Source organism: Gigantopelta aegis, chromosome 3, assembly GCF_016097555.1.
Source record: "Gigantopelta aegis isolate Gae_Host chromosome 3, Gae_host_genome, whole genome shotgun sequence".
Taxonomy (NCBI): Eukaryota; Metazoa; Mollusca; class Gastropoda; order Neomphalida; family Peltospiridae; genus Gigantopelta; species Gigantopelta aegis.
Genome location: NC_054701.1, coordinates 22,023,184 through 22,048,693, shown reverse-complemented (window position 1 = coordinate 22,048,693; position 25,510 = coordinate 22,023,184). Strand labels below are relative to the sequence as shown.

Below are 25,510 nucleotides of genomic sequence, written 5' to 3'. Positions count from 1 at the left end.
GGTGACATTCCTTCTGATTGGAGGAAGGCTATTATAATTCCTATTCCAAAGCCTGGCAAGGATCCTACTGACCCTACCAGCTGCATCTGCAAAACTATGGAACGAATGATCAATCGTAGACTTGTCTGGTTTCTCCAGTCCCACAAATTGTTTACTAACGTGCAATGTGGGTTCAGATCCAGTCGAGGTACGGTTGATCATCTCGTTCGATTTGAAACGTTTTATCGCGAGGCCTTCGTCAATAATCAACACCTGGTTTCAGTGTTCTTTGATTTGGAAAAGGCCTACGATACCACATGGAAGTATGGGATTTTAAAAGACCTCCATGGCATGGGCCTAAGAGGTCTTCTTCCAAATTTTATTTCTAACTTTTTAAAAGATAGAATTTTTAAAGTGAGAGTGGGATCCACGTTTTCAGATTCCCACTCACAAGACATGGGGGTGCCCCAAGGTAGCATCCTGTCGGTTACCCTATTCTTAATTAAAATTAACAGCATCGCCCAGTGTTTAAAACCTGGTGTCGATTGCTCACTATACGTTGACGATTTTCAGATTTGTTACAGGTCGTCCAATATGAGTATCATTGAGCGTCAGTTGCAGCTTTGTTTGAATAAGCTTCAACAATGGACAACTGACAATGGCTTTCGATTCTCAAAGTCAAAAACGGTCTGTATGCACTTCTGCCAGAAAAGAGGTCACCACCTAGACCCTCAGCTGTTTCTGGACAAAAGCTCGATTCCCGTGGTCGAGGAGACCAAATTTCTGGAAATTATATTTGACAGGAAGCTGTCTTTCATACCTCATTTAAAATATGTTAAAAAGAAAGGGCTAAAGGCCCTAAATATTCTCAAAGTTATTGCCAGCACAGAGTGGGGAGCAGACCGTAAGGTTATGCTCCGACTGTATCGATCTTTGATTAGATCTAAACTAGATTACGGCTCTATTGTGTATGGGTCGGCAAGCAAGACTTACTTGCAGATGCTTGATCCCATACACAACCAGGGACTTAGGCTTTGTCTTGGTGCTTTCAGAACATCTCCTGTGGAAAGTTTGTACGTCGATGCACACGAATCTAGTTTGGGTGCTAGACGTGCAAAGCTGTCTCTGCAGTATGCTACCAAGATAAAATCAATGCCAAAACACCCCACCCATAACGCTATCTTTGACAACCAATTTATGAAGTTGTTTGATGCGAAGCCAAATGCAATCTGCACATTTGGTCTTCGCATTAGGCAGCTTTTATCTGCTTCCAACATTGATCTTTCAGACATTTTGGAAACACCTTCATATTTAGTTTTTCCACCTTGGCGCATCAAACCACCTAAAATTGTGTTTGATCTCGTGCATCTGAAGAAAGATCGCACGGATCCAATTATTTATAACCAATATTTTATGGAAATAAAAGAGAAATACTGTGACTACATCCCTATTTACACGGATGGGTCACGGGATGGGAATTCTGTGGCTTGTGCCACAGTTTTTCCATCAGACAAAATAATCTCTATGAGATTGCCTGATTTGGTATCTATATTTAGTGCCGAAACTTGGGCAATTATTAAAGCCCTAGAGGAAATCAAAAACTCTAGCTCCTCTAAATTTATAATCTATACCGACTCACTTTCGTGTCTCCAGTCTTTACAATATATGAAGCTGGAACATCCGTTAATTGGGATACTGATACGAAAGTGTGTCTTTTTATCTATTAACAATAAGAATATTGTGTTTTGTTGGGTACCCAGCCATGTTGGCATCAGAGACAATGAAATGGCAGATTGTACTGCCAAGTCTGCTTTGACTTTGCCACGTGCCAATGCTGGTATTCCCTATAGTGATCTCAAACATCACGTAAATAATTATATCTTTTCTACTTGGCAAGATGATTGGAACGGTGCGGTCGCGAACAAGCTTCATTCTGTTAAGCCAGTCCTGAGAGAGTGGCAGTCCTCCTATAGGCGGTGCAGAAGGGATGAAATAGTCTTGTGTCGTGCTCGCATCAGACATACTTACATTACCCATTCATTTATTCTCAAGAAGGATCCTCCACCTCAGTGTGAGCATTGTCAGTGTACACTGACGGTGCACCATATTTTGGTGGACTGTAATCATCTGATCCATACTAGAAACGATATATTCGAAGCAAGGGATGTGGTGGAATCCTTTAGATTCCACCCTGAACTTGTACTAAAGATTTTAAAAGAAACTGGATTTTATTCCAAATTTATATTTACTTTTGTGTAATATTTGATTTGTAACATGAATTTTACCTTTATAACAAATGTGATATGTATTATTTTGTACAGCTCTTTTCACTGTCTTTGACTTGACATTTCAAATTTCATGTACCACCGCACAGCTCTATACACTATTTCAACATAACCTTTTATTTTTTATTTTTACCATTGTATGACACCCAATAGCCGATGTATTATTTGTGCTGGGGTGTCGTTAAACATACATTCAATTCAATTCAATTCAATTATGCAACGACATAAAAATGAAACGACTTACCAATAAATATAAATTTGAAAATATTAATTTGTTTAAATATTTTTCAAACAATGATACAACGTTAAATTGCAAATAGAATTTTGAAAACCACGAGTTATGACTTTAATCGTTGTAAAGCATGAGTTATGACGTTATGCGTATGTAGATATCGTCCAGCATCGGGGTGCTAGGCAGATGCATCTAGCACCGTGCAAAAGCTGGCTAATTCAGTCCAGTGGGCAAGAAAAGCCAATTCCAACCTGAGGGAGAAAATGCTTTTGGTAATGGCAATGTCCCCTGTTCTTTCGCCCATAGAACAATTTTCACTCCTGTCACGGGGATCCTATAATACCCGTAACTGAATGAAACACGATTATCCAAATATCTCTCCTAACTGTATATCTATTAGATCTCTCTGTATCGGGCAGTATATACCCGCGTGGCTCGTCTCTAGGTATGAACAGAGATAAGATCTTATATAAAGTATATATAATATAGCACGTTTAGTTCACTAGAAAACACAACAAAAACACAATACACTTTGGAATCTGTATTAATACTACGCTGACAAATGTACTGCCGCAGTAGTTAATTAACAACAACAATATAATAACCCAGAACTGATCACTTAATTAGTTAATCACTAGGTGTCTAGTTTATACAATATTCTAGTCACTTCACCATGACACAACACCCACACGTGTGATAATTGAGAAACGCTTCCAGGGGAACTTAACTGGTAAAGGAATTACAACTCTATTCCTAACTGGTTAATTTTTAATTAACCCTTAACTACTCATTCAGTAACCTTGTAATACAGAATTAATACTGGTACCTATCACAATAAAGACAATAACCTACAGTTTACCTAGGTCCTCTAGGATGACTGGCTAAGCTTTAATAATTTTAGACAGTGAGCCTACAGTTTACTGCGTCAGATTACCGGCAGCACCGTCTAAATAATATTGGTATAATACAGTATTAAAATATTTAAAGTCACATCAATCACATCAAGGTTATACAACAGAGCAGAAATAATATTTACCAAGTCCAAACGGACGCGTTCCCTCGAAGCCTTCCAATATGTTTCTCCCCGATATCTCTAAAACCCTAGCTATTTATTATAAAATCCCAGTATCGCCTGGGGGTACATCGCGGCACCGAATAACTACAAGTGATATTTCCACAGCGACCAAGACGACAATTTTCCTTAGATGGCCAGACTTGCTGACGCCTAGTTCGCCGGCAATACCCCGATCGTACCGAACTAGCGGAGGTATTACGTAACTACTGGCCACATGGCCTCCGCACCTCGACTGGGTGTGTATTAGGCACAGCTCGACCACGGTCGCGCGAAGGTATTACGTAACAAAGTGCACACCTGGGCTTAAGTGCATATTGGAACTGCACACGGCCCTCTAAAACAATTAATATCGCCACAGGCGACAACAAAATTAAGAGCATGTTCCGTCACACACCCCCACCTCAAAAAGGATATTTCCTCTACTCTAGGAATAGGGAAATATACTACATTTAAAACAACTGTGCGTTAACCGACGCATCCAGGCATTTATAACACATAGTAATAAGGTGACTACCAGTAATCACACTGAGTCTCTGAGTCCCTGGTATACAAATAAAATATATAAAAACAAAACAGAAATCAAGAATGTCAACACATTATCATAACGTTCAACTTCGGGACAGGGCATCAGCGATTACATTGGATGTGCCTTTGATATGTTCAATGGTAATTGGGAATTCCTGCAGAAGAAGACTCCATCTCAAAACTCTCTAGTTGGTGGCTTTCATTCTGTGAATGAAAGTGTGCGGATTATGGTCCGTAAAGACCACCACTTGATGCACTGCCGATTTCACGTAGATCTGAAAATGCTTCAGAGCTTGTACCATAGCCAAAGCTTCCTTCTCTATAGTGGAATAGTTCACCTGGTGGTTGTGAAACTTTTTGGAGAAGAAACTTAAAGGATGGTCCAGTCCATTTTCGTCTTCTTGGAACAGCACAGCTCCAGCGCCTACGTCACTGGCATCCACAGCCAGCTTGAACGACATTGGTGTCTGGTGCTGCCATCACGGGAGACGAGGAGAGCATCTGCTTGAGACGGTTGAATGACTTCTCGCATTCATCTGACCACTGGAACTTCGTTTCCTTCTTTTTCAGTGTCGCACGTTTTCCAGGTTTTCTCAGATAGGCATGCTGTCGAATCGGTGTAGCGTTGGGTTCCAAGCGCACAGCCTGGCTTAAGGTGTTGGTAACCGTTGGAAGGTCGTGACAAATGGAAACATTGTCTTATATCAGCGTAGTCAGCTTTGCTCGCTGGGGGCTCAAGTCTGCTAGAATCTGGCTGTTGGTTAATTTGATCTCTGCAGTCTTGACGTCATCACAGGAAATTGAGTGACTCTCAATTTGGACCGGTAACTCTGGAACTATCGACAGTCTGTCAAAATAACCTTTTAGCAAATTGATGTGACAATACCTACTTTTCCTAACCCTATCAGGAGTGTTTGTCACATACCCTGTCTCATTAACCCGTTTGCGCACAACATAGGGCCCGAAATACCTGTTCTGCACAGAACCCCGTTTAATGGGAAGGTACAGCAGCACCTTATCCCCTGGTTTAAATTCCCGACTCCTAGCCTTCTTATCAAACACTGATTTTATTTTGCTCTGAGCATGGTTCATTCGCTTCCTAGCTAGTTCGGTCGCCTGCCACCTCCTGTCTCTAACTCTCTTATTCATTAATACTCTCGTCCATATCATAACCTGACATCTGATCCTCCTTCTCACCCTCAGTTAACAATGTAGTGCGAGCTGGCAACAAATGTGGATCAGCCCCCTGCTCTAGGATTAAATCTTGTCTATTACAAGGTAAGGCCCCTCTATCAAACACAACTGGTTCATTTACCCTCTGCGGGAGGTCAATAGGTTCCACCACATTTAGTTCCTCAGTTGACTTATCTACCATTTTACTGATAACCTCATCCACTCCAATTTCATGGCTCACACACGTATCAGACAAATCACAAATATCCTCTGGGTCTCGTGCTACCCTTCTGGCCATAGCCCTAGTCTTTACACACGCAGAATATCTAATCTCATGAACCTCACTCTCTTCTATTGGTAAAGGGCTGTCTTTAATTAACAATTGGTCACATTTCGGCTGACAACACTGACTAGTCAAATCATTACCCAACAAAACTCCTATGTTTTCAACAGGCAAGTCTTTTACGACACACATAATGACTGGTCCCGTCACAAACTTCGAACACAAGAACACGTTATGTAACAGGACAACCATATGTTCTGCAGTAACCGAGGTTAAAGCCAAACTACGTCCTGTATCTGAATTCTCAATACAGCTAAACACTCTGACGTTATCAGCATCTGACTACACCCGGTATCTCGATAGATTGATATTGCCTTAGGACTCAATTCTTGTTTCACATCACAAACCATACCAGTGGACACATACGGGTTTATTTTCTCTGCCATGGGACTAACCATTAACTCTCTCGCTAACGGAGCTGACCTCACTAAACCGACCACGTGCGCATTATCGCGTTTCCTTTTAAAACAGTCCCCGACAAGATGGTTATCCTTTTTACAGTAACTGCAATGTGGACAAAAAGTTCGTGCATTGGCTGATAATGCAGGTTTATCCTTACTTTGTCCCCCAGGTGCATTCCTTGCCTGACTAGCTGACCAACTAGATGACTCTCCCCGATAGTTACTTTCCCGGGAAAAACCAGGCTGAAATTTCTTCTTATCACCCTGTTGTAAAGAGCTACCCTGTACTGCCTGAGCTTTGTGTATTAACACGTAGTCATCTGCCACTATGCCTGCCTCCTCTATCTTTTTGACATCACGATCCTCTAAATGAATACGTAAGCTAACTGGTAATCCATTTTTAATGTCCTGTAAGATCAACAACTCTCGTAACTCGGTATATGACTCTACCTGATGAGACACCACCCATTTATCAAACATCCCTGCCTTCTTAGCCACAAACTCACTATAAGACTGACCCTGCGTCTTTCTCAACTCGCTATACCGTAAACGATAATCCTCAGGTCGTAATTCATACGCCCTCAACACTGCCGCCTTAACTAGGTCGTACTGACTTGCTCGCTCATCACTCATTGAATTATAAGCTACACTAGCCTTCCTCTTAAACTTAGACACGGCTAACAATGTCCACTTAGACTGCGGCCAATTTAGCTGCTTAGCGGCCCGTTCAAAAAGTTGGAAGAACATATCTACCTCCTGGTCATCAAATACAGGCACTGATCTATAAGCCTCCGACATGTTAAACCCATTTCCTGCTTCTCGTCTAACTTCTTCAGTATTCAATTTTAACTCGTGTTCCACTTTTAATTTTGCTAACTGGAATTCTCTATCCCTCTCTTCTCTTTCTCTCTCTCTCTCCCTCTCTCTATCTTCTGTATCTCTATCCCTCTCTTCTCTTTCTCTCTCTCTATCTTCTTTTTCTCTATCCCTCTCTTCTCTTTCTCTCTCTCTATCTAATGCACGTTCTTCTCTTTCGTACTCACGTTTTTTAAAAGCTAATTGTTGTTCCACACTTAACTCATTTATCTCTATCTCTTGAACAATCTCACTGTCTTCCATAACAGGCCTATCACCAAAAACTTCCTGGATAATAATTGTCTTTATATCACCTAAGGTTTTAGCTGATGTTAAATCAATTTCTCGCTCACCCGCGATTTCAACTAATTCGGCCTTACGTGCTCGCTTAATCTCCACTACACTGAGCGTAGGCCTATCCAGCAAATTCTTATCCATGTTTAGGATATGACGCACTTATTATTAATTAATTTTCTAGTGAACAACGTTGCTACTTCTAGTTATTTGTAAAAATAATTTATAAAGCCCCCATTTACAAACAATACTTTTTTAAATATGCATGTCCCGTTTCAGATCCCGGACGAGCGCCCCAGTTTTCACTCCTGTCACGGGGATCCTATAATACCCGTAACTGAATGTAACTGTATATCTATTAGATCTCTCTGTATCGGGCAGTATATACCCGCGTGGCTCGTCTGTAGGTATGAACAGAGATAAGATCTTATATAAAGTATATGTAATATAGCACGTTTAGTTCACTAGAAAACACAACAAAAACACAATACACTTTGGAATCTGTATTAATACTATGCTGACAAATGTACTGCCGCAGTAGTTAATTAACAGCAACAATATAATAACCCAGAACTGATCACTTAATTAGTTAATCACTAGGTGTCTAGTTTATACAATATTCTAGTCACTTCACCGTGACACAACACCCACACGTGTGATAATTGAGAAACGCTTCCAGGGGAACTTAATTGGTAAAGGAATTACAACTCTATTCCTAACTGGTTAATTTTTAATTAACCCTTAACTACTCATTCAGTAACCTTGTAATACAGAATTAATACTGGTACCTGTCACAATAAAGACAATAACCTACAGTTTACCTAGGTCCTCTAGGATGACTGGCTAAGCTTTAATAATTTTAGACAGTGAGCCTACAGTTTACTGCGTCAGATTACCGGCAGCACCGTCTAAATAATATTGGCATAATACAGTATTAAAATATTTAAAGTCACATCAATCACATCAAGGTTATACAACAGAGCAGAAATAATATTTACCAAGTCCAAACAGACGCGTTCCCTCGAAGCCTTCCAATATGTTTCTCCCCGATATCTCTAAAACCCTAGCTATTTATTATAAAATCCCAGTATCGCCTGGGGGTACATCGCGGCACCGAATACCTACAAGTGATATTTCCACATCGACCAAGACGACAATTTTCCTTAGATGGCCAGACTTGTTGACGGCTAGTTCGCCGGCAATACCCCGATCGTACCGAACTAGCGGAGGTATTACGTAACTACTGGCCACATGGCCTCCGCACCTGGGCTGGGTGTGTATTAGGCACAGCTCGACCACGGTCGCGCGGAGGTATTACGTAACAAAGTGCACACCTGGGCTTAAGTGCATATTGGAACTGCACACGGCCCTCTAAAACAATTAATATCGCCACAGGCGAAAACAAAATTAAGAGCATGTTCCGTCACAAACACGTATGGGATATCCTTGGTAGACGTCAACAACAACCACGAACGCTCCTAGAATTAGTTAGGGCACTGCAGGAAGAGTGGCATCGGGTTCCACAAATGATAAGCCGTTTGATAAAAACTATGCAACAAAGGTGTTATGCATGTATTGAAGCTAGTGGCGTCTAACACGATATTCACGATATTGATATCTTCTGTTATTCATGACTCCACCGCTGACAGTCATTACATTTATTATGAGACATATTTGGTATTTTAAAACCAATGAAATCCAGTGCACATGTAAGTCATATATGTCTATGTCAATGTTCAAATAAATGTTGAAACTATTTCAATGTTACAGAGTTTTTGGTAATTTTTGTTGTGACCATGTGACACCTCAGGTGTTTTTGATTTTTGTTTGATCAACACGAAAACACAAAATGGATATCTGTCAATATCTGTTCATTACTAAAACTACAATCGCAATTCTGACGACCGATCGTTAACTTGCTATGATTTTAAAAACTACAGAATTGAATCCCAGTCATTCTAGTCTAAACAGACAAAAAAAAACCCATATGAGAAACCTACAGAGGACCTAATAATCTAATATATCGTGGGTTCTTTTTTAAAGAACATTCCCCATAGAAACATTCGTAACAATAGCACCATCACTGGTCCTGTCGAGTATAGTAAATAAATATTGATTTGATCGCAGTAATAACCAATCATAGACTCCTGAAGTAAATTAATAAAACACGAACAGCTAGAGGATCAAACAGTGTACGTATTCGACGCAAACCATTTCACTAGTAAGACAAGTTTTTATTTTAAAACAGTCGAATACAGCAGACAAAGCTACAGAATAAGGACGCATAAGGAAGCATATGCATCCACCTTACAACAAATATGTTGTTAATTTTATTTGCGGCGATGGTTGTTCATATTAGCGGTAAGTTTCTACAGTAGAATTTCGCTATATATTTATTAAATTAAATTTTAATTTTGGCTTTTTAATTAAGTTTGAAAGTGTGAGAGTGTGGGGCCAATCGGCCACTTTGTGGTGTTAGCTATCTTGAGATGATGGAAGGAAGGAAGGACATGTTTTATTTAATGACGCACTCAGCACATTTTATTTGCGGTAATATGGCGTCGGACATATGGTTAAGGACCACACATATATTGAGGGAGGAATCCCGCTGTCGACACTTCATGGGCTACTTTTTTTGATTAGCAGAAAGGGATTTTTTTTTATACAACATCCCATAGACAGGATAGTAAATACCACGGCCTTTGATGTACCAGTCGTGGTGCACTGGCTGGAGTGATAAATTGAGATGATGGAAATTTCAATGCAGAGACTGTATTTAATTCAGGGAGTATAGATTTGTATCGTGTCAATATTTTGTAAATTATTTATATTAGATGTAATAAATTAAATGCATTAATTTTTATGCAGATACATTTTATGTATTGTTGCATATATACCACAACACTGGTGTAATACAACTAATGTAGTGGCTTACACAACATAATATATTGTGTTTCCCATACCGGTGATATAACAAGCTGAAACCGATTTCCAATGAACTGTCATGGTGTCTATGTTTTATTTATTTATTATTTATTTTTTAAATTAAGGTTGTAGTTGTTAAAATCTTGTACACCCTGGCGAACATGGTGTAATTGGTTAATTTGATAAAATAAAGCGTGCTAACTTTTATAATTGGTTAATATATAAGAATATTTCCTTGAATTGGATGGGTAGTTAAAGGCATCAAACTAACCTAAACATTTCTCAATTTCTGATATTAAAAAATGGTACCAAACTTGATTTACGTCATCAGGCAAGATGTCAAACTGTTAAACAAACAAGTGGAACCAAGATATAGAATTCATAAACTGCTGGCTTTTACTTTTCCAAATCTGCCTATTAATGAAACAAGCAGTGAACGTTTGACAAAATTGCTGGGTTTTTTTTTACCCAATGAGTTTGATGGCCATGCTCTGATCGAAGCAGGTAACAAACCACCCACATGTCATTCAATTGAGGAACATGTAAAACACATTATTCAACATAGTTTTTGGAAATGCATCTCCATAAAGATACCAAAATGCAAATAAGGAGGAAAAAACACAAGGCCAGTTTGAAAAAACTAATATTGATATAAATACCGTCCCATACAGAAGTATGGTTCCGTGTTATTAAATTTAATGACAACAAACAGTGCTCGTGTCATCCTTGGATAGTGGACATGTGAACCAGCTAAATGATTTTTATGTTACTTATATACTTCAACTTAATCAAATGAAGGTATTAAAAACGCCAGGTGAAATATATTCCAACACGAATAGAAGAAAATTCTTGCACCCATCAAGGGCGCCTTCGAGTAACACGTGGGCAGCTGTTTTGTCAATTATACATTTGGGTACAGTAAAGCACTCAACACATTAACAGTGATCTGACATCTGTATCCAGTTAACTTATGTAACCATTAAAACAACGTTTATAACTGTCCTAGGCCTATTGGCTGGGTTGCATTTGTTGTGCTCCTAGCTTGGCTAGCCTATCTGCTTTGTCATTTCCTGGAATCCATCGTAGTGCCACTCGTCTTTCCTCTGCAAGTTCTTGGATACCTTCCATGAGATGAGGAAGTCTTACCCGTGCTAAGGCATGCAGGACTGAAGGCGCATCTGACATAACGAAGACTTGTTGACATTCATCTTAATCATGGTAGCGGCCTGCATTAGGTCTTGGCACTTTGCATTATAGTTGGAACTGTAGGTATCGGTTGGGATGTCCGCTTTGGAGAGATTTCATGAGGGAGATTTGAGAAACACCCCTACATCTCCATTGGTCACAGCATTTGTTGATGAACCATCCGTACATGCATGTATCCAGGATTCTTCTAGGAACTGCTCATTGGTCATGACCTTAGTCAACGAACATTTGAAAATGTCACCTTGGGAGCCTCCTGAGGTTACTTGTGGGACGGATATGCTGACCTGTAGGTTAGCTTCTTCGAAGTTCCATGTTTGTGGGAGATCTGCTGGACTAATTTTAATAGTCTCTGTTACATGGTTGGCTTCATGCTCTTTGGTAGTCACCGACTTTGGTGGGTGAAACTACTGCGTTTGAGATGGTTCTTTTTCACACACACGTTCTGTTTCATTGGATCTTGGCATCTCTCATCTCTCTCATTGCTGTATTGCAGCAGTTTTTTCCATGTCGTTAATGGATGTAGACTTCATAGTTCCTGTTATGATTTGCTAAGCTTGATTCTGAACCTAGTTAGTCCTGCAGCAGAGGCCCCCAAAAGTGAAGTGTACCGGGGCCGGAAGTATAACATTTGTCACCATGGTGGAAATTAATCTCTTGGGTACAGAGTTCATGAAAATATAAGATGACATTTTCTAAAGTTGGTGGGAACAAGATGGCGGCCATTTTGGAAATATAATTGTATATGTTTAGAACTACAACACCTAAAAATGTGATCTTGGCATCAAAGCTGATGTTTGTGGAGTCAATCAGTTAATCAAAACGGTGTGTTATACTGTCAGATAATTGGTTGTCAAACAGTTAAAATGGCTGATGAAAATGGCGGTGTGTTTGGCATAAAAATCTAATAATTTGTGTTGAAAAGACACCTTTTATGTTAAAATTAAATTTTAATGGTTGATAACTTTAATTGTGTTGAAGAATACTACAACAAAATGTAACTTAAATTTTAACTTTTCGTCTAAAATGATAAATCAAGATGAGCTATATGTGCTATACTCATTGAATAAGCATTGTTGTCATTATAGAGCTATTAGCACTCACAAGTTACCACAACTACAATATCAAACCGTGAATTAATTAATAATAAATATATACTGAGTACACAGTGCTATGCATACTACTGTCCTCATATCCACATACTAGTTATCATCTGGTACACTGGTGGCTTCATCTCGGTATCATCCTCACACACAACATAATTATCCCGTTCATGAATTGCCTGGTGTTGTGCATGATTATCCATTGTCAAAGCATGATCACTTTGAAGAACAAGAAATGGGCAGTCACTTTCGTATCAGGTTGTTCAGCAATTATGGGTGACATCAAACCTGGTTCATTTAGCTTTGGTACCACATACCCATATGTTTTTTCAAAGCCACTCTTGTTAGCATTTCGAAACTCACGTTTGGGTGTTGTGACATCTCGCGATGTCATCAGCCGGTAGAGGCATCACTGCTATGTAGGTTAACGCTGTCTTCATTTCGGGTAGCTTATTACATTTTGGTGAATTCCATCGTGAATTATGGGACATTTGATCAATGATTCTCAAATTGTGGGAGAAATTTTTTAAAATTTAAATAACATATAATGGTGTGGTCTATCACATATTAAATGGAATGCAGACTGCACTGATACCAGTCGAAAAACACGATGCCCTTGAATGAGGATTCCACCAAGTTTGATTTCGAGAATACACTTGATGGGTAGGGTTTAAAAAACTGATGAAACAGACTATTTGAATTAACTGATCCAACATTGCTGAACATCCTGGTGTGCCCCAGTCGACCCCTTTTATATACACATGCACTTCAAAGTACTCATGTCTTGCTATTAGCGCTTGCTGTAACCTCACCGTGGTGCAGGGGTGTAACATTCTCTTTGATAATGGCCAATACAGCACAAATAAATGTTGAGTAAAAGTCAGTATCTATCTATGATATTTGTGTTTTTACATGGTTCTTTACACTGTCTTTTTGTTTAAATCTTGAATTTTTATATTGATGTTGATATCACTTTATTTGTTTTCATTGCCATAGTTTGACACCCAATAGCCGATGTATTATTCGTGCTGGGGTGTCGTTAAACATTCATTCATTCATTCATGATATTAGACAACCTTGCACAGCACCATGCAGATTTATCCAAGGGATGCATTATATAATTTTGTTGCATGTGTAGATCCACCAACACAATTTATATCAATTGAGTTAAAGTATGTTTTGTTCAACAACATCACTGGAGCAAATTGATTTATAAATCATTGGCTATTGGATATCAAACATTTGGTAATTTTAACAGATATGTATTTTTCCAATAGTAGCAAGGGATCTTTTATGTGCACCATCCCACATCTTTTGATATACCAGTCGTGGTGCACTGACTGGAACGGAAAATACTGTTAATGAGCCCACCGACGGATCGATCCAAAACCGACCGCGCATCAGGCGAGCGCTTTCCCACGGGGCTACGTCCCACCCTGTCAGTTGAGAGTGACACTGAGAAAAGTAGTATGTACCATGAGATTATTATGTACCATGCATTATGTATAACACATTGATGTCGTTTTGTGAACAACCCTCAAGGTTTTTATACCATAATTATCGTCCTTTTAGTCAGCAATTAGTCAACACCATATCTGATAGTATTAGAAACAGTTTTAATGAACTCATTGCGCCCATAAACATCTGTGTTTACACCAAGATCACATTTCCAAGTGCTGTAGTTCTGAGGCTATACAGTTTTGATGATGAACTGGCGGCCATTTTGAAAAACGACCTCCATCTTGTTCGCACCAACTTTAGAAAATCTCATCTTATATTTTCATGAACTCCACACCCTAGATATTAATTACAGCCATAGTGACAGATGTCATACTTCCGGCTCCGGTTACTAAAAAATTAAGGCCCTTTTTATCCTTTGCTGCAGGACTATTAGAGTTTGCTGGTTTGTCTTTGCTGTCGTTGAGCAGGCTGTTGAATCGTATTCGACATATGGTTCCTTCATATACTCTCTTGAGGATCCACTCATTTGCTCTACCAGCTGATTCCTGCTAGTTTCCGCATAATGGCTAGCTTATTTCTAGCTTTTGTTTCTGCTTCTGTTTTTTTCTCCTAGTTTGCTCAGTTTATATGTAAATTGTTACATAATATACTCAGCGTCGCTACTGAAGGGTCACTCATATTGTTAGTACTACACGTTAACGACACCCATGTCTGAAATTCTGTACATTTTAACGCACACTTCAGTTGAAAATGCGTCGTGTTTTGACTAATGTTGAGAAGGGCAATGGGGTAGGTCAGATACAGGTTGAACACAGTGAACGAGAAGTCGCAAGGCACTTTAATGTCAGTCAGAGTGTGAATGGGAGATCCGTTTCCTATGCACAAATACCAAGGTCAGCATTAAGCAAAGCAAAAGCACGACGCATTTTCAATTGAAGTGTGCGTGAATATGTGGATGGCAATCATGCACACTTTTATACCCATGGTGAAAACGCATTGTACGGGCACAACATACAGAATGTCAGATATGGATGCGTTGAGACCACCCATTTGTACATGTGTTTACATAACCTTTACCATTCTGTTCTAACCGGAAGTACCATTACTCATATTGAAATCCAAATGCTATTTAGGAAACCTCACTCTAGGCATATTCCACGAAGGCCATACATTCGTTCTTTTATAATTAGTGTGTTGGACGGGCATCGTTAACATGTGTAGTACTAACAATACGAGTGACCCTTCAATGGTGACGCTGAGTATATTAAACTAATCAGTTACATTCATAATAATCAGGAGTATGCCTCGTATCTATGCTGTTATGAGATATGTTTTTTTTGTAAATCCCTATAGTCGAAGATATGAAAAACGTATTAAAACCACAACTTCTCCATTTTAACCTCAACTGACCCTAAAGGTAGTACTAAACCAAATAACTTCCGGCTCAGTCAAAGTTCGAGGTGCATCGAACTTTTGATAAAGAAGTTCAACACCACAAGTCCTGTGGTTGGTGATACACGTGAGTGTGTTGCTTGTAAAAATAAATAGTTTCATCTGGGCAAAAAATGTATGGAATTTTATTTCATCTAGTACTACTCTGTCAAGTAGCCTTATGCTTAAAACATGTATGGGGTACCTTTAAAAAAAGTACTCGGATTTTGTGCGGAACTAGGGTAGTCATAGACTCTACGCGTTATATCAGAATGAATGAATTAATTAATTAATCTTTAACGACACCCCAGCACGAAAAACACATCGGCTATTGGGTGTCAAACTATGGTAATTCAAAACATGAATGAATGAATGTTTAACGACACCCCAGCACGAAAAATACATCGGCTATTGGGTGTCAAACTATGGTAATTCCAAACATGAATGAATGAATGAATGAATGAATGTTTAACGACACCCCAGCACGAAAAATACATCGGCTATTGGGTGTCAAACTATAGTAATGGGAAAAACAAAGTGATGATCAACATCATTATAAACATTCAACAGTTAAATAAAAACACAGTGTAAAGAACTGTAAAGATACAAATATCACAGATAGATATAATTAAACTTTTGAATAAAATTCAGCATCGCGTAAAAACTTCAATAAAAATCGAAATGATTCCATCACATTTCTTTGTCCAAATAAATCTTTTCGAGTTCCTGACAACTGCTTACACTCCACCAAAATGTGACGCACAGTCAGAGTACACTGACAGTGCTCACACTGAGGTGGAGGATTCAGAACATGAAGTGATGATCAACATCAATATAAAAATTCAAAAGTCAAATAAAACACAGTGTAACGAACTGTGCAAAAATACAAATATCACAGGTATATAAAATACAAATTTAGAGTAAAAGTCAATATCACGTAAAAATTGTAAAACTCATTCTGGATGGAATCGAAATGATTCCATCACACTTCTCTGACCAAATATATCTTTTCGAGTTTCTATCAGAAAGTTACACTCAACCAAAATGTGACGCACCGTCAAAGTTGTTATCTCAGAAATGAGCAGCTTGACACCCATTTTTCTTATTCACTTTAAGGGTGAGGGGTGGTAGTATTTATATCTGTGGCGTTTATTCCGATTGATACGCTGCAGGTAGGAGTTTTACTATTGTCGTCTATGGGATTTGATTTGGTAGTATACACCCTATATGGCTTCTAAAATTAGCTCCAGAGGTCAAAATTGCATAAGTATCTTCACTCATCGTAAATTTCAATAAACATGGGTACCAATTTCTAACAAAATACTCACATAATTTGTTGGGTCATTTTAGGAAATCTTTTAGACAGTTATGTACATACTGTTTTAAATATGTATCATATATATTTTTATATTAAGATTCTCCATAATTTGCATATATATATATATATATATATATATATATATATATATATGTAAAACTATATCTATAATATAATATACAAAGCCGTTTTAACAACTTTCGATCGTTCTGATCGCATGTCATCTTTAGATGTGTACTGCCGACCACTGTCTTTACACTTACCCTATGCCACATTCCACAAAGATAGATATATATGTATATGTATATATTATATACATATACATACACATACACATATACATACACACACACACACACACACACACACACACACACACATATATATATATCGAGGGGTTAGTGCCAGAACCCATTATATGGTGAATTATACAAAAATGAGTTAATCACCTTGTCAGCATCATGGGAATGTGTATTATCATTTCACAATGTCTCATTCAAATCAATCATTTATTTATGCATCAGAACCCAAACCAATTATCTTTTATGTCCATTTCCACAAAAGGCCAAAACCATGTTTTCAGCACTACCTTATTCTGTCTCTAGAATTTTGTAGTATCACCCATAGCTGACAGACATAGCACGTTAGCTCACAACACTGGATTGTGGTGAGCTGTAAACTGTCTGAGAAGATTGAATCCTAGGTGCCATACCGCATGACACGTTAATGACACATGCTAGCTCTAAGTGTTTACATCCAGCAATGGTGTTTTATCACAGGGGATAACCGCATGCGGGTAACTGTAGTTACTCGCATCCAAGATGGCGATGAACGCAAATGATGAGTATTAATCAATGTGAATTTCCATTCTTAACATGCATTTTTGAGATATTCATATATCACCTTGTCAGCATCATGGGAATGTGTACTGACATTGTGAAATGATAGTACACATTCCCATGATGCTGACAAGGTGATATATGAATATCTCAAAAATGCATATATAAAATATGCATTTTTGAAGCATACGTTTAAAAAAAAAAGTATTTGGGAATTAAATAACGGGCATCAAAAATCGCGTGTGATGTTGGTAACTGAAAGTTTCAACATCATAAGGATGTGGGTATCTGTTACGGTTGGATGAGGGTAACTGTTCGATGCAGAATGCCGTTCAAATCACAAATAATTCAAAATTGGGTGATTGATTACTTTATTTTGAATATAAGACGAAATGACTCGACGGTAAAGTCATACTATAATATAGCTTTATGTTTTTATAGTCTTCTTGTATTAACTTTCAAGATTGAAATAGTCCGACATATTACCCAAACTCTGAAAGATGAATGGACAATGACCCCCAAACGAAAATTTAATGTTAGATGATACCAAAGTTAAAATTAAAATATACTCCCAATATTTACCGAATCACGTAGGCCTACGCACGCACGCTTTCCATTCACTTTTGTATTTTGTTGTTGGACATCAAAATGCCCCGGCAAGGGAGAATAAAAAACAAAAATAAAACAAAACAAAAAACAACAAAACCCCCCACAAAAAAACAACTTAGCTCGTCAGCAGCCAAATGAAGTAGCCACGACATGACGTTATTTTCCCCCTTTTAACGCCACATAACGTTTGGCGCTACACCCATCAACACCCTCGAGCGTTACGTAATATTTGAATGGCCCCAGTGTACATTTTGATGGGGTGTGTTAAAATAGTATTGCCTCGGACGGAGGATGTATCGCACAAATAGCACATGTAATAATCTAAAAAAAGAAAATAAAGGGACAAACATAAGAATGTTTTTTACTAATTGTTTCTAGACGCATATGGCGACTATTAGTTATGAAGAGATAACTACTGCAGATACTCTCATCCTACAGTTACGCTCATCATTGCAGTTACCCGCATCCCTTTAGTCAGATACCCACATCTCATCAGAAGCTGACTAGAGAGTTACCTACATCACCATTTCGAAGTTACATTCATCATGGCTAACTTTGTGATTTCATTATCAGCCGAATAACACAACTTATCCTTAGTTCATTGATTCAAAATATATTCATACTAAAGCAACTGCCGATATGCTCTAATACAATGTGAATGTAATGCTTAGAAATACGGAAATTCACATTGATTAATACTCTTCGTGTGCCTCCTCCGCCATACTGGATGCGAGTATCTACAGTTACCCGCATGCGGTTATCCCCTGTGTTTATGTAAACTATCTCTGGCTGGGTGTTTTGGCTTACAAAGAAATAACGCTGGCAGAGGTAGCTAGAATTAATTGTTTACGCATCACAATGACCGGTCCGTTGGTGGTAATCTGAGATGGACTGCCGACAATGGGGCCACCCCAAGTGTCGAAATTCCTCACAGAGAGGACATATGATAACTATGGTTTAAACAACTTCCGGGGTCTGGATTGAAAATTAACGTTGCGGAAAGACACTGGCTTAAGATGTGATAATAATCCAGCTCAGATTTCAAGACATCACTTACCGGATTCGTTTCGAGTTGTGCTGTGTCATAGCCAGCTTTGTTTTGTAGATCCATATAGTCACGATCACGGGACACATACACCTTCCCACCCCCGCCATACTGAATTCTTAGGGGAACACAAATAACAGTTAAAACTTGATACACAACTATCCACAAGCACCAAACGCCTAGAGTTTGAGGATTTAAAATAATAACGCACTGAACATGGAATAGGTGATTTTAACAATTCACTTGCCATAGTAAAACACCTACCAGCCCTTCTCCTGTGTGTACTGTACGCTGGTGCTAATAATACTAGAACATAAAACCAGAATCCAACATGACCAAAACACTTTTATAATCACTCTAATAATTAGCATGCAATTTGTAAAATATTTGTGCACATACCATGTTAAAACTATCCCAGTAAATTAATTCAATTTAATGTACAACTGCAATGCATCTACAGTTCACCTGAGGTTGAAATTTGTTTAAGACAAAATTTAAAAATACAAACTTTACTTTCTACAAAATTGGGGATTTCTAATTAACACATTTATTTGATCTCAAATGCCACGAGACACCCTACGTTTTGCTGGTAAAATAAAATGCAAGGTACCACATGTTATATGTGTTTCCTGAGTAAATCGATACATTGTTTTTATCAGATAAATGTTTATTACAAAATGTTTACATTATCAACAATGAAATCTAATTTTGTGGATTTGACTGTTGACCATTTGCGTTTCGCCTACAGTGTATTACTAAGAATAACACATGTTTGAGTACCAGTGTCAATAAAATGGCGAGATTTATTAGGAATCGTTTTTATCTGTTCAAGTATAGGCTAGAAGGCATTAAAAATATCATGTCAATAAACCCTAACGCGGCATATATATATATATATATATATATATATATATATATATATATATATATTGTTTATTGGGGGTGGAGTGGAGATAGAGGGCACTGCTTTTACACATGTTATGGGGTGACATGCAATTTAAAAGTTGGTATTGTGAAAAAAGAGGTATATTCGAGAAGGCAAGATCCTCTTGTGCCCAATCCCAGTGCATATATGTGCAATATAAAGTATATCAATCAATAGATTTTGATTTCAACACAGGTACCTTTAGTAGTATTACTTGCATATTTAAAATGTACTGAACAAAATGAATCAAGGGACAGTAGAATTGTGGTAATTATTTGCTAATGTCCTATTATTTTAGTAAGTTTTTATCACATATAACTTCTAAACATTGTTTCAGTAACATCTGACCTATGTTACATGCAAACATCTTACACACGATAAGATTTTTGTAAAACCTGTTTAAATCATTAAGTTGAAGAACATTTGTTTTAGAACATGTCAAAACGTAGACACTTTAGAACGAGTGAAAACTTTTAAGGAAAAATGCCGAATATAGTTACTGGCCCTGTATTCATTTTGTTTTGTTCAATTACTGTGTATTAAAAATCATTAAACGTATTAACTTATCTTAACGGTTGATTATTAATTCAGTCAGTAGCTCAACACTACAGATGGAGCAGTTTACTCTGATAGCTTACATTTCGTGTTTAATTAGTGTAATAAATATATCTGTTATAACTGGTATGATAGCTTACATTTCATGTAATAATTAGTATAACAAATATATGTTATAACTGGTTTTAAGGCTTTGCTTTGTTTGACAAATTGTTTTTCTAAAGTTATTAAGAGCTTCTAGCAACCTGCTACAATACCAGGCAGCCCAATTCACCATCTCGGTGTAGGATAAGGTTACTGTGCACACAGCTGGAAACACCCATGACCCGTTCCAGTGTCTGCCATCCAAAGATAATTTCTTATTGTTTACAATTACTTCCTGCCGCCAGAACATTTTCAAAGTATTAACAACACAGACCCAATTAGGTGTCTCGGAGCTGCTGCGAAATTAAACGTTTACTGTATGCTACGTGGAATCACTGCAAGATAACATTATTCTTGACTCGAGATTTCACACAATTCAGTTTGATGAAACAATAACTTAAATTTACTGGGTTTGTGCCACGAACTAATTTATCAAATAGTTTTTGCTTTATCTTATCTTAAAAAACAAACATACCTGAAAGTAATATATATGTCTTTTTAATCCCACGAGCCTTGGCTCGGTCATACGAAGAATAATGTATACATATTTGATATTCTTTAATATCGATCGCCTCCGCGTTTCAATAAAGCAAAATCAATACGAGTAGCGATATTTTAACTACAATCAATAACACTGATCCTAGTATAGTGATCATTTTAAGTTGCAATTGTATTCTTATTTCTATCATAGTTTTATGTTGCAATTGCTTTGTATTACTATTATTAAGAGTATTTATATTATGAACATGGCCTTAATTCACTGAGTTAATGAGAGGGAACCAGGTAAAAATAACTATTTTTCATTGTTTATTATAAATGTATAATTGATGGCCATACCGAACACAAATAATAATAAATGTCATTTTGAAAGTATTTGTAAGACAATGTAGACCTCGTGTTATCCATTTCAGTGTCTTAAATCCGTATCAGTTAAAGGTACATAGTTCTATAAAACGTTGTATGGTAGTTCTTGTTGGAGCGTAGTTTCTTGCTGAGGATTATAATATATATATGATTTATGATGAAGCTAGATTTTGTAAAGTACATATTATTTAATTGTCGGGTGTGTGACAATTCACGACACTTCAGTTGATCCTTACTTAAATATTTATTGATGTTCAGATAAGATGTGAATATTTTTTGAATCTGGGGTGGCCGGACGAATTTATACTTTCCGCATGACTAGATATGACAAATCAATATCCCAAGCAAGAAACTACGTTTTAGACGGACATACCATGAAAATTTTAAAAGGTCCAAGTACCTTTAAAGGCAAACCCATATATTTATGATTATGGCATTATTCTTTTCGCACAGAGGGGCGGGACGTAGCCCAGTGGTACAGCGCTCGCTCGATGCGTGGTCGGTGTGAGATCGATCCCCGTCAGTGGGCCCATTAGGCTATTTCTTGTTCGAGCCAGTGCACCACGACTGGTATATCAAAGGCCGTGGTATATACAACCCTGTCTGTGGGATGGTGCATATAAACGATCCGTTGTTGCTAATCGAAATAGTATCCCATGAGGTGCCGACAGCGGGTTTCCTCTCTCAATATCTGTGTGGTCCTTAACCATATGTCTGACGCCATATAATCGTAAACAGTTAATATATGCTAAATGTTTGAAAAACGCCACCATGTCAACGTGGCTAGTTGTACATTGTCACATCAACAGAATAATGGTCAAATACACACAGTGGAACCATTTTCCATTTTAAGAAGAAACTCGAACCGATCATAGTGTTTTCTCAAAACGCTAATAACAACTTGATCTGTGTGATAGGATAACGAAGCTGCCGTCTTCAACAGTGAATACCAACTGGGATTTTGTTTAAGTGAGTTTGGTGCTTGTTTCATTCTCGTCATTCTATCTTGAAGGCAGTGGCCTTGATTACATCAGACTTCCTCACTGGGCCTGAACTATATTGCTGATCGCAGTCCAAAATATCCGCACTGGAATGTATTCAAATTTGACAGTACGTCCTGACGTTCAGTACCAAATCACAACACCAACTTCATGACAATTTCACAACACCACCAGGAAACAATGATCCTAAAGTTCCCACGACACTACTAAGTGTATGCATATTCAATATTCACTGACCAGCCTTTGTGGATCAGCCCCTGCGCGTGCTGTAACCTCACCGTGGTGCAGGGGTGTAACATTCTCTTTGAGAATGGCCAATACAGCACAAATTGAAGTTTAGAGTAAAATTCGGTGTCCGTAAAATTCTGTGATATTTGTATTTTTGCACAGTTCTTTACACTGTTTTTGTTTAAACCTTGAATTTTTATATTGATGTTAATCATCACTTTATTTATTTGCATTACCATAGTTTGACACCCAATAGCCGATGTATTTTTCGTGCTGGGGTGTCGTTAAACATTCATTCATTCATTCATTCATTCATTGTGGATCAGAGTAGTGGTTAAACCTTCGAACATAACTCTGGTAGGTATTGGGTTTGCGTCCCACCCACAGTGAGTTCAAACGGTTCACTGGGAAAGACTTAGACCAAAACACCGACGTCTCCCCCATTGACCATTGATTAATAAAAATAATAATCCAATCAGCCAAAGTAGATGGGGGGGGGGGGGGGGGGGGGGGGGGGGGTCAGGGACAGCATATTTGAATTGTTATTGAATATAAACAAGAACCTCGAGTCGACATAAACATATTTAATGCCACACTTGACTACGATATTGTAAATATACGACAATTGCTCAAGTGTGCAGACAGGACGAGTGGAAGCTTCATCTTGATGCTATAGCAGATTAAGTGAAGTATTACTTCTAATGTGCTTATGATCTCTTCAGTTATGCCAGTTCACTTCCTCAAATGTTGTTGCTCACGAGTACATACCAAGAACCCCAGAAGCGTGGTCAGCTTGAAGATAATACAGTATGTTTGATATGTTTTTCTCAAACGTATGTCATTCAGGATTTGTTTTCAGCCTTCTCCTTCCCAGCACCACGTGGAATTATTTTATCAACAAACTGTATGGTATAAAATCTGCAAACACAATGAAAAATAATACATATAACGTCTTAAATGTTGCTTAGACCAACTAGGTCACAAAAATATATGTTGATTCTCCCAGACCACCTTGACCTTCTCAAACGTGATGGATTCTCCTCATCTGAAACATGGACCAATTTTGAGGTAAAAAGTATTCTGGCATTATGTCACAAAAAGATAGACGCCCACCCCCCCTGGAAATAACCTAACCGAAAGGAGGTAAGTTATGACATCCCCCCAAAATATCCGTATCCAGTATATTGATCTAATGAGCTATAAACACTAAACTTGACCTTTTAAATTGCGTTACTTAAACATTCTGTCGATCATTAATTAGCATTAGACTGATTAATCGAATTAGAAACAAATATAGGTTCCGAGCACTCATAAAATTATTTAAAATCAGAAAACAAAATACATGCAATTTTGAAAATCAAAATAGCGGCTGATCCTTAGTAGAAAAATAATTGATGCCTATCATTTTTAAAATCAGAACACCTTAATTGATAATGTAGAAAACTGAATATTATCCTATACAACATAGCGATTGTTAGTCATAATACTATCTTAATTCACTGTAGATGTGCAAGGCGCTGTCGTAGTACAGTTAGTTAATGGATCACATCGAACCGAAGGAAGAGTGGAAATCATCCGCGATGGAGAACGTGGGACCGTGTGTGACGACAGCTGGGATGATGCCGACGCCGCTGTTATCTGTAGAATGCTGGGATATGAGTAAGACAATTTTCTTGATAGACAAGGAACGTGATTGTGTGTGTGTGCCCGCGTGCGCGCGCGTTCATTTGTGTGTATAAATGCGTGTAATATGTAGGTTAAATGGGTAGGTATGGCTCAGCCTCTAAACGAAGAAGGGCAATTTGTTTACAGCGTCTCCGATTCAGTAAACTTGTCAAATCATATTTATACTTCATATGAGGAAAATCCTTAATAGCTTTTAATTAATCATTCCAATTTGGCTTGACATTAGAAAAAATTAAGTATTTCAGAAACAACAGAAAATGTTATGTATTTATTTTTAATTTAAGTCAATAAACAAATAAAAGAGCAAGCCTGGTCCATATTGAATAAGGTCGTCCGTTGATGTAGATTAATACGATAATTTCTTGAACTCTGTATTGGATTGTTCTTGTGTCATTCTTCTGTGTTGGTTGCATATCCGTTGTGTATGTAAATCTGAATGATAGAACGTTGGTCATGATCAAGACAGTATCTCTGCGCAATGTAGAGTAATAGCCTGCGCAATGTAGAGTCTAATAGACATTTGGCAAAATAATGGTTTGTTTCCATCAATCTCTACCTAGTGTCTCGTCTATAGGAGGACAGCTACTCCCAGTGAGATCTTTTACTGGACAATACATCCTTTCTGCACCGCCACAAAGAGGACTGCCACTACTAGGCTAGTTTACTAAAAGAACCCTGTTCCACGGGTGGCACTAAAAAAAAAGTACTGCCACCACATCTATCAAGTCCATCACTTCATATAAGTGAACAAATATTAACAGTAACCAAACCCGTATCCACATATGCTAACTATATTATTGACATTCAACTCCATACTAATGATATTCATCTTTGTATTTTATACAGATATATCTATCACTAGTAATGAATTATATAGGATAAAATAAATAATAAATGGATGTATCCTATAACTTACGCACGATATCCATGTCATAAGCCCATGTGATAATTTTAGTGTATTAACCCGGTTAATAATGGTATGCACATTTGCAAGGTCTCGAGGTAATGTGT

The 25,510-nt window shown here is 37.9% G+C and overlaps 1 protein-coding gene across 1 annotated transcript in view; it reads left to right on the top strand.

Moving 5' to 3' along the window:
* LOC121368553 (scavenger receptor cysteine-rich domain superfamily protein-like) overlaps window positions 1-25,510 on the top strand; it is a 91,048-nt gene that overhangs the window by 59,127 nt on the left and 6,411 nt on the right. The window contains exons 9-10 of the mRNA XM_041493290.1: window positions 24,328-24,472; window positions 25,494-25,501. Coding sequence (XP_041349224.1) covers window positions 24,328-24,472; window positions 25,494-25,501 — 153 coding nt within the window. The remainder of the gene's footprint in view (window positions 1-24,327; window positions 24,473-25,493; window positions 25,502-25,510) is intronic.